Source organism: Balaenoptera borealis (assembly GCF_965194805.1).
Source record: "Balaenoptera borealis genome assembly, chromosome: 2".
NCBI lineage: Eukaryota > Metazoa > Chordata > Mammalia > Artiodactyla > Balaenopteridae > Balaenoptera > Balaenoptera borealis.
In genome coordinates this window covers 112,754,877-112,769,740 of record NC_138867.1, presented here as the reverse complement: position 1 = coordinate 112,769,740, position 14,864 = coordinate 112,754,877, and the positions used below count along the sequence as shown (strand labels likewise).

The 14,864-nt window shown below is 51.7% G+C and overlaps 1 protein-coding gene across 3 annotated transcripts in view; it reads left to right on the top strand.

Annotated features, from left to right (window-relative positions):
- The window catches only part of FSTL4 (follistatin like 4), a 717,999-nt gene that overhangs the window by 481,294 nt on the left and 221,841 nt on the right, over nt 1-14,864 (top strand). For all 3 annotated transcript variants that reach the window (XM_082378912.1, XM_082378911.1, XM_082378913.1), the window contains one exon: nt 3,796-4,044. In XM_082378912.1, coding sequence (XP_082235038.1) covers nt 3,796-4,044 — 249 coding nt within the window. The remainder of the gene's footprint in view (nt 1-3,795; nt 4,045-14,864) is intronic.

The following is a 14,864-nucleotide window of genomic DNA, read 5'->3' as shown; positions in this document are numbered from 1 at the left end:
CTTGGCCTTGGGCCCTGCAGAGTGTGCAGCCACCGTAGAGCCAAGCCATCGCCTCACTGTGGCTTTGTGGAGGGGTGGGGCGAGGTAGTGGGCGTTTCAGCCCCAGCCCTTTGCTGGGACACTGCGGCCGGCCGGAGGGGGCCTAGGCAGCACCGCCCACAGAGACCTAGAATGACCTCCGCAGGCCAGGAAAGGGGAGGGGCTCCCCTAGTAGGCAAGCCAAGGGCAAGTTCTCAGGTGAAATGCTGCCCTGGGCAAACATGCCCGAAGTGGAATTAGCATCCCAAAGTGGAACTCGGAGGGGTTTCCCCTTGTGTGCAATTCAGGGCACGATCCTTGAGAGGGGAGAGCCACTGGTTTACTCTGTGTGAAGAACCAGTTTCAGAGACTGAGTCAGAGTTTGGGGGCAGAATAACTGAACTGTCTGTGCTCTGTGCTGTGGTCAGAGGTGAGCAACCAAGGAAGGAGGCTTCCTGCTCTGGGCGAAGGAGGAAGGCTCGCTCCCTCTGATCCCTCCCCCGGGGTCGGACGGGCTTGACTCGACCGCGGCTAACCTCCACCACCTGCAGATCCCTGGTCTGTGGCGGTCAAATCGAGAATCCTTATTTGAATTGCAGAGGGAGGCTTTAGCACCGACTGGTACAAATGGACTTGTTTCTTCTGCCACCATCACTTTCACGTAACAATTCCCATGTCTGACCATGTTCGGTACATTTAATTAGTGTTGAAAAGCAGCTTATTTGGTGAGATGATCAGTCTCTAACCTGGGTAAATGACTTTCTTTATGACTATAAATTAAGCACATTATATCTTTTTCAGGCATCATGGTCGTCCTCATAAATACTGTAGGCAGTTGCTGGCAGTCTCACTTGGTTACCTTTCCCATTACCGTTTTATCATCGTCCTGGTAGGAGGGGGGAATTCATTCTGTTTTCATAACAAGGAGGAAGTGGTGACAAGGGGCTCATTTAATGAAACCACGCTTGGCCGGCGTCTCGGAGGCCGGGGTCGGGACCCCAGGCCGCCCCCATGCACGGCATTCTCTGCTTGTCGGGGGGCCCACTGGCCACAGACTGGGAAGGGCAGATGCAGGGCTTTCAAGCTACTTTTGTCTTAATTGCCAATAATTAGGAATCAAATATTTGCCAACAGTCCATTTCCACGTCAGCGAGAGCCTGAGTGCTCTGGGCCACTTGGATGAGCACGGGTTGGCACAACTGTTTTCTTAACACTGACCCCTCGGAGCACAGCCTGGGGGAGGCCCTCAGAGCCACACCTGCAGCATGATCAAACCTGGGCGTCGGAAGCGCCACGTGCAGCGCTGGTCCGCAGAGGTGTTGGGTGCAGCCTGGGTATGTGGGCGTCTCAGAGGGGATAGGATCAGGTAGAGAGGATTCTCTCCACCCCCGTCCACAGCTCACTGGCCTTCCATTGATGCCTGCACTGGATTAGGTGGTCTCTGAAGGGCCTCGCTGCACTGCCACTCCTGGTCCTAGTCCCCTTTACCCCAGAGAAGGCCCACCTCTATGGACAGTTGCCTCCCCTTCATGCCTCCATCCCTCCAGCTCCCCACGTGGAGGTGGCAAGGGAGATACACCCCTGAACAGTCACTGCATACGGGGCCCTTTCCACCTTCCCATCCCAGCTTCTAGCCTGGGGGTTAAGCACCGAAACAGAGTTAGGGAGAACAGCTTTGAAAACTATTGTGTTTCTTAAATCCTGAGTGAGGGGGCAGGCTGAAGAAGACAAAGGCCCTGCACCCGTGGGGCATCCTGAGGCCAGAGAGTGGGGCAGACCCTCTCAGGGTCAGGGGGTTCAGAGAGGGGCCCTCAGACTGGAGGTGGCAGCAGGCACCTGGTGGAGGAAGTGGACCCCAAGGGTGCATTGGAGCTGATGTACCCAGAGAGAGCCCAGTCTGGGCAGGTAGCACAGCCGGGGCAAAAGCACCAAAGCAGGAACTGAAAGACCAGAGGCTCGGAAAGTTGGGCTTTGTTTCTTCAAAATGGGGTGGCTAGTGGGTATCCTTCTTATCCCACAGGGAAGTTTATTAAAATAGTGATACAATGGCAGCACTTTGTGTCCTGGCATTGACTTGGGAAAGAAACAAAGGCTGATATTTTTAGAGCTGGTTAGTTTCTTCCAGTAGCCTCCGGTGCTTTCCAGGATAACCCATTTTCCAATAACCCAGGAGAATCATACTAATCAAACACACTCCGTGACAAAGCAGCCATAAACACCGTGGGTGAAGGGCTTCCCGCCCAGAGCCTCCCACTGCCGAGTGCCTTGGCTCCCCTCCCGCCTGTCAGCCTTGACAGGAGGGTGCATGCTGGGGCCAGTGAATGCCACCTAGCCTTCACGGTGACACGCCAACAGTTAGCAAAGTGGATAAAGGAGATTCCCACGCCCACTTACAATCTGCACTTTTATACTGCTCAGAGATATTTTGACCTTCTAGTTTATTATGATTCAAGAAAAAGTCAATATTTCTCAGCTTGCCAAGGCTGGAGGAATTTAAATGAGTTATTGAATCAAGTAGTTAATCTACCGATAACTGACTTTTCTTTTTCTTTTCAAATCTATAATGATGAAAAACAGACTCAACCAAAAACAAGTTTTTTTTTTCCTTAGGCATTTTAATCCCATGGGGTAGGAGTTGAGGCTGAAAGTTCAGTCTTGATGGCCCAGGCCATTCTGTCTTGCCAATATTTTGAAGAAGATTTAATTAAAACTTAAAAGCAAAGACTTCTGTGGCCATAAAATCTGCATTCATGTTTTAATTATTTGCGTTTTGATATCCCTTTATAATTCTCAATTTCCTGTCTGTTGCCATTAATGCCACGTGGCAATCATCCAGTTTTCTGGACTCTTTGGAGGAGTGTCACGTTGGTGGTAGATGCTTTTTCGGCAATAAGCCACTCTACCAGCTGTCCTGCTGCTTTGGTGTGTGAGCTCTGGACACCACTGCCTGAGATCATTATGGGCATGTGTTGGGTGCAGGAGACACACAACAACATGACAAGTGTGAGACCCAAAGGAACACAGCAACTGCTGTTTCCATGGTCTCAGCCTTCTTGCCCACGGTTGCAGGCTGCAGTATTGTGCTAGAAAGGACTGAGCAGTGGACAAAGGCTGCTGGTGCCACCACTGCTGTTGTGTCCTAGAGAACTGTATTCTCCTCAGAGGAATAGGTCAATTTCTGGCCTCCCTGCCTTGGCTGCCCCCCGATCCTGAACACTTCAGAGTACCATTTTCTTCTTACTCCCTAGACCCCACCACGGCTCCCCAGTGCCTAACATATCAGACCAAAATGCCTCTGCTTGGCTGTCTGAGTCTATAAGGCAGAACCACGCCTTGCTACTCTTATCCCCCCAACCCATATTCCCCCAACCCACACCGTCTCCTCCCAGAGACAGGCAAATGCTCCCTGTGCTGTGGTTACGGGAGCCTTGGCTCAAGCCCTCTGTCCCTTGGAAAGCCCTCCTCCGCTCAGTCAGCAGGGTCCATCGGTACTTTGCCAGCTCCGTGTGGCCCTCTGTTTACTCCTCCCTTCCAGGATGGGCAGGGGTTGTGTCTGAGATGTTTGGCGAGAGCCAGCCAAAAAACCTGGGCTCTACACGGCAGGGCACTGCTCGTAGCACCCCCGCCAGAGGGGCAGGGGCTCCATGGGGCGCCCGAGCCCTCGGGCCTCAGCTTCACAGTCTCTGCTCACCACAGCCTGAAAGAGCCACACAGATGGCCCGTGCCTCACACCCCTGAGTGCTCACCGCTGACCTTCTGTGTTTGTGTGCCTGGCAGGGCTTTCCGGCCACCGTGGGCTGCCGGCCTCCTGCAGGAAGAAGTTCTGCAGCCGCGGGAGCAGGTGCACGCTCAGCAGGGAGACGGGGGAGCCCGAGTGCCGGTGCCTGGAGGCCTGCAGTCCCAGCTACGTGCCCGTGTGTGGCTCCGACGGGAGGGTTTACGAAAACCACTGTGAGCTCCACCGTGCTGCTTGCCTGCTGGGGAAGAAGATTGTCATCGTCCGCAGCAAGGACTGTTTCCTTAAAGGTAGGAAGACGGCTCCCTGCCTCTATGCTCGTGGGTTTTGTCATGGATTTTCTAATGCCCTTCTGACAAATGACCTGGGTGCTGCGTCTTACAGGTTAAATGTGTTTTTAAAAAAAGAGAAAGAGGAAAGAGCCTTAACAGCATAGCAGCAGCAGCGTTTCAGTGATGCGTGTTCGTTTGTGTCCACCTCCAGAGGCCCCTGCCCTTAGAGGAAGGCCTTGGGAGAGCAGAAGCCAGGGAGGCCCACGAAGCCCTGGGCTGGTGCAGAGCATGTGTCCAGTAGGAACCAGGCTGAAAGGCACTGCCCAGGTCTCTTGAGCAGGGTGGGCCCTGCCAGGTGGCGGCAGAGAGCACGTTGGCCCCTCTGGACAGTATCTCGTGAATCAGGAGACCATGCTGTGTGTAGAATGTGGCCAGATGGACCCCACAGTCCAGTGGTTCCCAGTATGGTGGGCACTCCAGCTCTGGCCTAGAGCGGTCACCTGGCCTGTCCAGGACGCCTCTGAGCAAGATGAGGAAGGCCCTGCAAGGACTTCAGAACGTGTCCGTGGAGTTGGGGCCAAAGGGTTCATGCCCTCTGCTGGGCTTGAGTGAGAGGGGCAGTGCCAGCTCCCAATGGATGGTAAGAGCCTCAAGGGCAGAGCCTGTGGCTCTTGGTGCACAAATATAGTCTCAGCACGTGGCTCAGGGCCTGGCACCAAGACGTCAACAACTCACAGATGCTCAGGAATATGAGAGCTAGACCACAAGTTCCCATGTCCATGCGGCCCCGATGAATAGTGCATGCCACAGCCTGTAGAGATGTTTGTGATGCTGAACCCAAATGGCCACACATGAATAAATTAGACGATGTGAGATGGCAGAAGCAGCACTTGGGCAGGTGGGAACAGGCCCACTGGCCCGAGCCGGGGGATGCTGGAGGTGGGGAGCCCACGTGGGGCTGCATGAGGTCCGAGACCTGCTGTGGGGCAGGGCCGGGAGGGGAGGAGAAAGCCTGAATGGAGCCCCGCTGCAGAGTGCTGGTGACACTGGCAGAAAAGGGCTTCTGTGTGGTCACAGCTGGGAGCCTGGGCGCCCAGAGGGAAGGGCAGAGCTCTGGTCTCACTTGCACCGGCGCCAGGACCATGTGACAGGAGGATTCACGGTGGAGGAGTCCAGGTCTGTGGGCCTTCTGCACCCCGAGAAAGGGCAGCTTTCCCACCTCATCCACGGGCCCAGGCAGCGGGGTCCTGGAGCAGGCGGGTCTCCAGAAAGTTGAGTTTATCTTGTGATGGGAAGAGTCTTGGCCCCTTTCATGGCCATGCTTATGACACGAATGCTGACGTGCTTTAGAAGTCATGAGGCCCAATGTGGAATCAAGACAGAATGAGCCCAGGAAAAATGTCCGAGGCCTGGAAGCCCTGCCCAGCCCAGGCCTGCCGATGCCTCAGCAGCCGTGAGCACTCAAACACTTGACCACTTGCTCCAGCCTTATTGGCCATGTTGAATTTTATAGACTGACGTTCCATTCTCCAGTTTCCAGTATCCCCCAACTTGCATCTTTCTAAAGGTTTTTATTTCTGCATCAGAGTGTGCACGGCCTCCCTCACCATCGGTTATTCAAACAGCATTTCTTACGTCACGTGAGGGAAAATCACCCACCACAAAACCTGCTGCAGTGAAGGGTGCTGGGGGAGAGCTGGAGAGCGTGTGGGAGGGGCAGGCAGATTAGGTCTTGGTTCTGCTTCGTGCTGATTGAATTTATCCACGGAATCCTTCTGATTCGTTGGGTTTTTCACCGATTTTGTGAATTCCCACCCACTTGAGTGGCAGAGCTGCTCTGCAAAAGATCCCTTTTCAGTGGAAAGGGGTACCTGCAAAGTCCCAGAGGGACCTGGGTTTGCGCCCAGCTCTGTGACCTTGGGTGCATGACTCCGCCTCTCTGGGCCTTTTCCTCAGCTGTAAAAGGGGCTATTGGCAGTTCCCACCTGCTCCGTGGAGAAAAATAAAGGAGATGCAGCACAGAGACCACTTAGCGTGGGCCGGGTATGTTACACGTGTGTTGGGTATTAATGACACCTGTTGTCATCATTTATCTAATTCAGTGTGGCCTCAGGCCTGGAGCAGAGAGGTGCACAAGCTGTGAGGGGAATGCAGAGGCAGGAACAAGGGTTCTGACCAGCAGGCCTTGGGCCCGGATGACTTGCAGGTAGATGGAGAGTGGGAGAGGAAGGTGCTAAGAGTCAGGCCCTCAGGCTATCCTGGAGATGCCCACCAGGGGCTACGGCTCCCCTGTCTGCAACCCTGGCCCCGTCTGGACCCCACGGAGAAGGCTTCACTGCCTCTGGTTCAGTATCAGCTCCAGTTCCTAGGCAGGAGGCCAGCCAGTCTCTCCTTCTCTAGCGTTTCCATAGGGAATGCCCAGCAAGCAGTAGAGACCTGTTCACTGGTCCCAGGGCCTTGGAGGGCGCGGAGGCAGCCAGGCCTAGGAGGGTGCTTTGGGAGCTCACTTCTCCACCTTCGCCAGAACCATGGCTCCAGTGGGGAGCGGGCGGTAATGGATTGACAGAGGGCTGGGGGGCAAGCAGGATGGGATTCTTAAGAAAAAGGCTGGTGGGTATAAAGGACAGCTTCCTTCAGTCCTCACCCCAAGATGGCAGCAGAGTATTTAATGCCATCTTGAGCTCCAGTGATGACGATTTGTCTTTCATCCCAAATTTCCAGGGAGTTGTTGATCCAGGAAACTTAAAAACACCTTTTTCCCATGCAAACAAAAATTCTAAAATCATAATGTTTCACTGTCTTTTCCTACCAGCTTTACAAAGAGAAGTTATGACTTCACTCTCTGGGGCTTTCTCTGCCCCCAGAAGTCACTATATTAGGACCGTCCTTATGGGGTTGGAGCACGTAGAGCGAGGGGGACGGGGACGTGGTGGTGGGTTCCTAGGCGAGGCCACCGCAGTTCAGAGCACTCGCTCTGCCACCAGAGCCCCTGAGCCCTCACTGGGGTGCAGAGGGGGTTCTCAGGGGTACCGCCTGGGGACATGACACTAACCCCTCTGCCAGGGAGGAGAGGCAGCATTCGAAGCCTATGTGCAAGAAAACTTGTGGTATCACATTCCTGTTGCTATGGCAATGGGATACTGTGAATACAGAATGAAATACAGCATCATTTAGGGATCATTAGCCGGTGAGAAAATCAAAACTAAACTCAGCAGCCTTGCTTCAGCGGGTGCTGGCAGCTTCCATGCCAGCAGTCCTGACGTCCCAAGCAGGGTCTCACTTGCTGAAAGTCAGGGGGACAAGGGAGGTGGGATACGGTCTCTCCTTCTCCTTGGGGCAAAATTAGAGTCACATTTGTCCTCGGTACCAAATATTACCAATGAACACCAAGATAGTAGGTGGATTTCTCTGGACCTTTAACTTCTTCTAGAGTTTGTGTCTTAAAAGTTATCTTGTGACCTGGCATTCCTATTTGTGTACTAGCTGGCACTTTTTAAATGATTTTTCTGACTCAGTTCTGAATTCACGCTTTATTTCCTACACTGTTGGAGAAGACAAGCTTGCCACTCAGCTATCACTCACCACGCCTGGCTTGTATTAACCCAGATGATAGTGTCATAGTTGGGCAGTTTTCCAAACAAACCATGAAATTATGGAAGAAAGAAGCTTGTTAGGGTTTCAGTTCTAAACAGGCCATTAAGCTTCCTCATCCTGCGTGGAATTTGTAGGTACGCTTTGGTGCTTCAGAGGGGAATTCCCAGGCTTATGAAATCAGAGGAAATAATTGCCACTTTTTATTTTAAAAATTAAACATACTATAGACTCACTAATAAACCTTTTTTTCTTAAGTGTTACTAAACACAGGAATAAAAACCCAAACTTCTGTTACAAGTTAGCAGAGCAGATAGGTCTTGCTGCCAAAGACTTCTTTTCTTCTTTTGGGTATTTATTTAGTTGTTGTTGTTACTTTGCATCTTACTGCTTCAGAAACATAAATTGAGTCCCACGCCTCCAGGGCATTTCCACACTTCGACAAGTCTCCTCTGCCCTGCCAGGGAGAGCTACTCACATTCCCAGCTGTATCGGCCCAGCCCCAGAGAGACTCGGCGTCCCACGGTGTGGGAGCAGCGGGCGCAGGGCCGTGTTGGTGGTGGCAGGCATCCTAGGGGATTTGGCTTCACCCTGCTGGAGCGGTCCCTACAGCAGGGAGGTGCCGGGGCCTGCGGAGAGGCCCATGCTGAGGGAGCAGGTGGCACAGGATCAAAGGCACCGGCCTTAGGTCAGCCATGGGGCCATTCCACATCGCCTTGGAGAAGGCACATAAGCTCTGTCTCACTTACTGCGTCTGTAAGATGGGAATGATGATAGCGCCTACCTCATGGTGTCGCGAGCATAAAATGAGCAGTGCCAGTCACATCATGAGCGCTCTTCTCTAAGCAGTGTCAGCAGCACTCCAGAGGATGGTGTTGTCATTGCAAACATCAGGGCACAGTCGAGAGGCAGACACAGGAGGCTGTAAGAACCCTGCCCATATGTGACCACGCTGGATATGGGCTTAGAGGTCAGGGGTGTGGATGTTCTGTGAACAAGGGGAGAGAAGAACATTTGTTCTCCATGTGGATTTAATGAATGACTGGAATTTGACCTCCAAATGATCAAACTTCTATCAGCTTCTCCAACTGCCTTGTTTTTTTTTTTTAATTAGAGTAAAATTGCTTTACAATGTTGTGTTACTTTCTGCTGTACAATGAAGTAAACCAGCTATATGCATACCTACATCCCCTCCCTCTTCAACCTCCCTCCCCCGCTTTCCCCCCCATCTAGGTCATCCCAGAGCACCGAGCTGAGCTCCCTGAGCTATACAGCAGGTTCCCACTAGCTATCTATTTTACACATGGTAGTGTGTTTATGTCAAACCTAATCTCCCAGTTCATCCCAGCCTCCCCTTCCCACCCTGTGTCCACATACCTGTTCTCTACATCTGTGTCTCTATTCCTGTCCTATAAGTAGGCCTTGCTTTTTGAAAAGAGATGCAGTGAGTCATCCAAGTTCACCCCGTGAGCTAGTAGAGATGGAAGAGAAGAACCAAGAGCTCCTGATTCCAGGCCTAGAGGAAGTTTCTGGAATGCATGGAAGGCTCTCAGGAACTGTCAGCTGAGCCCGAGGGAGGGATTGGTCCACCAGAGGATGAGAAGGGGAATGTCTGGGGAGGGAGCTGGAGAAGAGACATTTGAGGTGAACCTTGAAAGGTGAGTGAGGGCATCCTAGGGTGCAGACGGGACAGGGCAGGTGATTCAGATGCAGGTCCTGGGGGCGGGGGCGGGGGGGGATGGTGACGGAGACTACGGGTGAATGCAGACAAGTGGGTAAGCGTGAGGCCTGTGTGCCAACCTAGGTAATTTGAACTCAAGCTGACTGAGTGTCAGATAAGATAGTCCAGCTTTCCCGTTTCCCAGATGGGAAACCAGGGGTCCCGAGAGGGCGAGTACCTGCCCCAAGTTCCACAGGCTCTGCCGCTACAGCCCACCCTTCATAATCACCCCCAGCTTCGGGGCTCTTTTTAATTCGGTCCCAGCAAGGCATGTTCACAGCAGATGAGACTGCTTTATCCTTTTCCCCCAGGAGACTTTGTGGAGGGAGGACTCAGGAGCCATGGTCAGTGGGAAAGGCCTCTGCTGCTGGGCCGGGCCTCTGTGCTGTGCAGGTCAGCAAGAGACCCAGCTGGGAGCTTCTCCAGGAGAGCTGGCTCAGTCATCCCGAACCCACAGGGCCTCTGCACACCAGAGCACCAGACCACTTCCTCTCCCCTGAGGAAGGAGTGGGAAACTCAGCATCTCCCAGAGCTGCCAGAGGAGCCTGGAGACAAAGCCGCAGAGCCTCTGGGACATGCCCACTGTTAGCTTGCTCTGGCCTCTGGGCACTGGCCTCTACTTTCTCTCCAGCCCCCCACCTGTTTCCAGTTTCTTCCAATTGTCCTTCCACTCCGGGCCCCACCTGTATTCTGTCCAGAGGCCGCTGCTGCTTCCCTGGCCCTTGCAAAGGAATCTCTCTGTACCCTTCCTGTCCTTCACTTTGAGCTCCACACAGGGGGATGTGGCCATTTGCCACCAAGCTGTCTCGCTTCAGAGATATTGGGTTTTTTAAAAAAATTTTATTGAAGTTTAGTTGATTTACAATGTTATGTGTACAGCAAAGTGACTCAGTTATAAATCTGTATATTCTTTTTCATATTCTTTTCCATTACGGTTTATCGCAGGATATTTAATATAGTTCCCTGTGCTATACAGTAGGACGTTGTTGTTCATCCATCCTGTATATACTAGTTTGCATCTGCTAATCCCAAACTCCCAGTCCTTCCCTCCCCCCACCCCCCCTCCCCCTTGGCAACCACAAGTCTGTTCTCTATAGTTGTGGGTCTGTTTTTGTTTCATAGATATTCATTTGTGTAGTATTTTAGATTCCACATATAAGTGATATATGGTATTTGTCTTTCTCTTTCTGACTTACTTCACTTAGTATGATAATCTCTAGTTGCATCCATGTTGCTGCAAATGGCATTATTTCATTCTTTTTTATGGCTGAGTAGTACTCCATTGTATATATGTACCACATCTTCTTTATCCATTCATCTGTCAATGGACATTTAGGCAGTTTCCATGTCTTGGCTATTGTAAATAGTGCTGCTATGAACATAGGGGTGCATGTATCTTTTTGAATTTTAGTTTTGCCTGGATACATGCCCAGGAATGGGATTGCTGGATCATATGGCAATTCTATTTTCAGTTTTTTAGGAACCTCCATACTGTTCTCCATAGTGGCTACACCAATTTACATTCCCACCAACAGTGTAGGAGGGTTCCCTTTTCTCCACACCCCCTCCAGCATTTATTATTTGTAGACTTTTTAATGATGGCCATTCTGACTTGTGTGAGGTGGCACCTCATTGTTGTTTTGATCTGCATTTCTCTAATAATTAGAGATGATGAGCATCGTTTCATGTGCCTATTGAACGTCTATATGTCTTCTTTGGAGAAATGTCTATTTAGGTCTTCTGCCCATTTTTTGATTGGGTTGTTTGTTTTTTCATTATTGAATTGTAGGAGCTGTTTGTATATTTTGGAAATTAAACCCTTGTCAGTCGCATCATTTGCAGATATTTCCTCCCAGTCCATAGGTTGTCTTTTCATTTTGTTTATGGTTTCCTTTGCTGTGCAAAAGCTTATAAGTTTGATTAGGTCCCATTTGCTTATTTTTGTTTTTATTTCTATTGCCTTGGGAGACTGACCAAAGAAAACATTGGTGCAATATATGTCAGAGAATGTTTTGCCTGTGTTCTCTTCTGGGAGCTTTATGGTGTCATGTGTTATGTTTCAGTCTTTAAGCCATTTTGAGTTTATTTTTATGTGTGATGCGAGGGTGTGTTCTAGCTTCATTGATTTACATGCAGCTGTCCAGCTTTCCCAACACCACTTGCTGAAGAGATAGAGACATTGTTGAATGTCCACTGGGTGCCAAGGCTGTGCAGGACCTGAGGGTACCAGTATGATCAGGATGCCAGGCCTGACATCATGGAATTAGCAGCCAAAAGAAGGTCGGGGTCTAGTCCCCAGCACCCCCACTCTCTGGGCCACTGTGTGGGACTGCTCTAGCCAGAGACACCCCAGGATCTCAAGGACCAATGGGAGTCTTCACGGACCGTCTCCTTCTTGCAGCCTCCTCCGTAGCTTCTGCCATCATCAGTGCATCACCAACAGCCTTCCAGCACAGTGGCCCTCAGGTCGCAGTCATCCCATTTATAGTATCTGCTTCCAGGATCAAGAAACATGACTTAAACATGTGTCCCCTCTGGATATTTCCTCTAGGTTTTATGCAAGACAGTGTCCTGACATGAGCACCCTGCAAGTACACAAGAATGCTGTCAGTTCAGCACGTGTGGTGTGCTTCACAGAACCACCACACTTTAAATACATTCCAGTAATTAAAAATTGCTAATAAGTTATTGAGCTGAGAAAGTCTCGCACTGCACTGATTTCACTTATGGAAACGTGTTGCAGTCTCTGAGGCCCCCCACAATGTTCCCTGTTCTTTCGCAGCACCCACTCCCTCTTATTCCAGCCCTTCCTTCTCTGTGTCCACTGACAGGCTCACACTCTTTCACCCTACAGCGCAAAGAGCCGGCTTCATCCCAGCATCCCTCAAGGTACCATTTCACCTCTCCCCTCCTTCTCTCCCAGGCACCTGAAGCCTTGCCTGCACTGGCCGCCTCCGCTTTCCCAGCTCCCTGGCCCTCTGCCCACCAAGGTCTGCGCCTGGCTCTTGTCCCCATTAAGAACACCGTATCCTTGTAAATGCTAAGTCCAGGTGGCACTTTCCAGGTCTGGTCTTACTACATCTGTCCTACATGGGTGTCCATCAGTCTTCCTGGTCCAGCCCCTGCCCCTCTGACTCTTCCCAGGCCCCCTAGTTGTTCTCCCAGCTCCTGGTCAGATATTTCTTCAAACCCACCTTTCATGTGGCTTTAAGAGTGAACCCTCCAAGAGGTAACTCTGACCGTGTGCTCTCCTGCTTGAACCCTTTCATCCGTTCATCCAAGGAACATACACTTCCTATGAGTCGGGTCTACTCTGGGCACTGGGGATACAGCAGTGCACAAACAGACAGGGTTCCTGCCCTCGTGGAGCATACAGTCTTATGGGGGAGACAGTAAACAGGAGATGAGGTGTCTTAGGTGGTGACAAGTGCCAGAGAAGAGGAAGACAGGGAAAGAAGTTAGTGAGAACATCTAACATGAGAAGTGACTTTTGAGCAAAGGCCTGAAGGAGGCTGGGAGGTCAGGGAGGGAGGCATTTGAATATCCGGGGCAAGAGCATCCCAGTGGAAGAAATAGCAGGTGCAAAGACCCTGGTGTGAGAGGTCTCCTGGCACTTTTGGAGATCAAAAAGGGGACCAGGGTTGCTGGAGCAGAGTGCAGAAAGGGAGAGACATCCAAGAGGTGAAGGGACAGATCATCCAGGTAGGGCCTTGTCAGCACTGAAAGCCCAAACTCTTAGCCACTGTGCTATGTTTTCTTTCTAATTTCCACCACCCTCACCCAGGGATGGCCTTGAGGGGACCTCCCTCTTCATCACCACCCCAGAAAGCTTGAGGGGTGTGCTGTGGGCTGGAAAAGACGACCTGTCCAGGAGCTCATCACCAAGGATTTCTAGGTTCACGCTTTAACTGAGATAAACCTATAGGGCCCAGGGGATTTCCTGCATAAGCCCCAAGCTGCCCAAGGTGCCATCAGAACTTCTAGCAAGAGCAGCGTCCTCCCTCTGTTACAACTTCTTGTTAGCTTGTGTGTCCTCCCACTATCTTGGATGTCCTTATGAGTGGGGAAATGTGATTTGTCTTTCTATTCTTTGCTTATTGGAGATGTTCCATTCATTTCTTAGATGAATGCACAAATTGATGATTATGTGTTATAGGGCTCATATAGTCCCATAGAGGGCCCCACATGAGAGGATGGGAAGCCCTAGCTGGAGGCCCACCATGCAATGCAAATCACAGGGTCCCAGCAAAGGAGGTGATAGATTCATAAGTAGGACCCTGCTCAAAGGGGGAGTGGGGGGAGCACATCCGTGGGTGTTGAGGGAGCATGAGGAAGGAGAGAAGGAGAAGGAGGTGGGGTGAGGGGGTCACATGGAGCCTCCTGCCCCCCGAAGCTTCCCCGCAGGAGGCTGCTCAAGGAAGGCCCTGCGTGGAGAGGAGGGAGACCCTTGGTTCAGGCTGCTTAGCACCATTTAATGGAACTAAGGCCAGAACTTGGGAGGCTTTGGATGATGATCAGGAGTCAAATGTTTAGTTACTAGAGCGAGAAGTTTATTTGGGACTTCTTTAAGGTTCTCCCCTATTGCACCTTCAATTAAGATCAAGGCCCCCGTGTAGCAGCCGCTAAATGACACCACATACTGAATCTCTGTGCTCAAGCAGTTTATTTAATTATCTGTGTGACAAACTCAGCAGCTGTCAGGCCAGCCACAACTCAAATACGTTGACTCTGGGTCCCTGCCTGACAGTGTTTCCTGCTTACTGACAGGCTGGAGGCAAGGGCTTTCTCGCTCTTCTGTACACAGGGAGTCCCTTTCAGGTTCTTCTGTTCCCTGAGGACATAAGGTGTTAAAGGGGCCAGTGGCTGGGAAGACAGTGGGTACGTGAGTCTGGCGGGGCCTGCAGGTCAGCCTGCAGTTCTTGGTTCTCAACCCCCTGACTCACCTGCACCCCTTGCGGCTGGCATGGGTGCCCAGACTCTCTGCCTGCTTTTCTGGACAGGGAAGCAATGTTCCAGTCTGGGCCATCTTTTTCTCCAAAGAGAGGGAGGTACACTTATCACTGTGCCAAATTATTTGAAATAAAGCAGGGAAGTTTGGAGGTGGAACAGACCCACAGAGTGACCCAGGGAGAGGTAGGTGATGGCTAATCTCCCCCAGCAGAGCAGGCTCATCAAATGCATGAATAAGGAGATGCAACTCTCAGCCTGTGGAGGTGAGCCCCCACCTGGGACAGCCAAGGGGCAGAGCTACACAATGCTGGGGCCCAGCCCTCTGCAGCATCCTGGGGCTCAGGAACCGCCCGCTCTCCTATCGTGGGTGGACTTGTGCCTGGCCCTGTGCCACATGCCACGGAAGAGCAGGGCCCAGAACATGGGGTGTTCTTGAAGCTAATGAGAGCAGAGCTTCACAGTGACTCCCAGACTTGGGCACCTGGTCCCCGCCAGCCCTGCCCTCTGCCTTGATTCTTCTTGTGCTCACTCCTGCTTTGATGTGTTCCGATCCCTCATTAATGACGGTAAGCAGAGT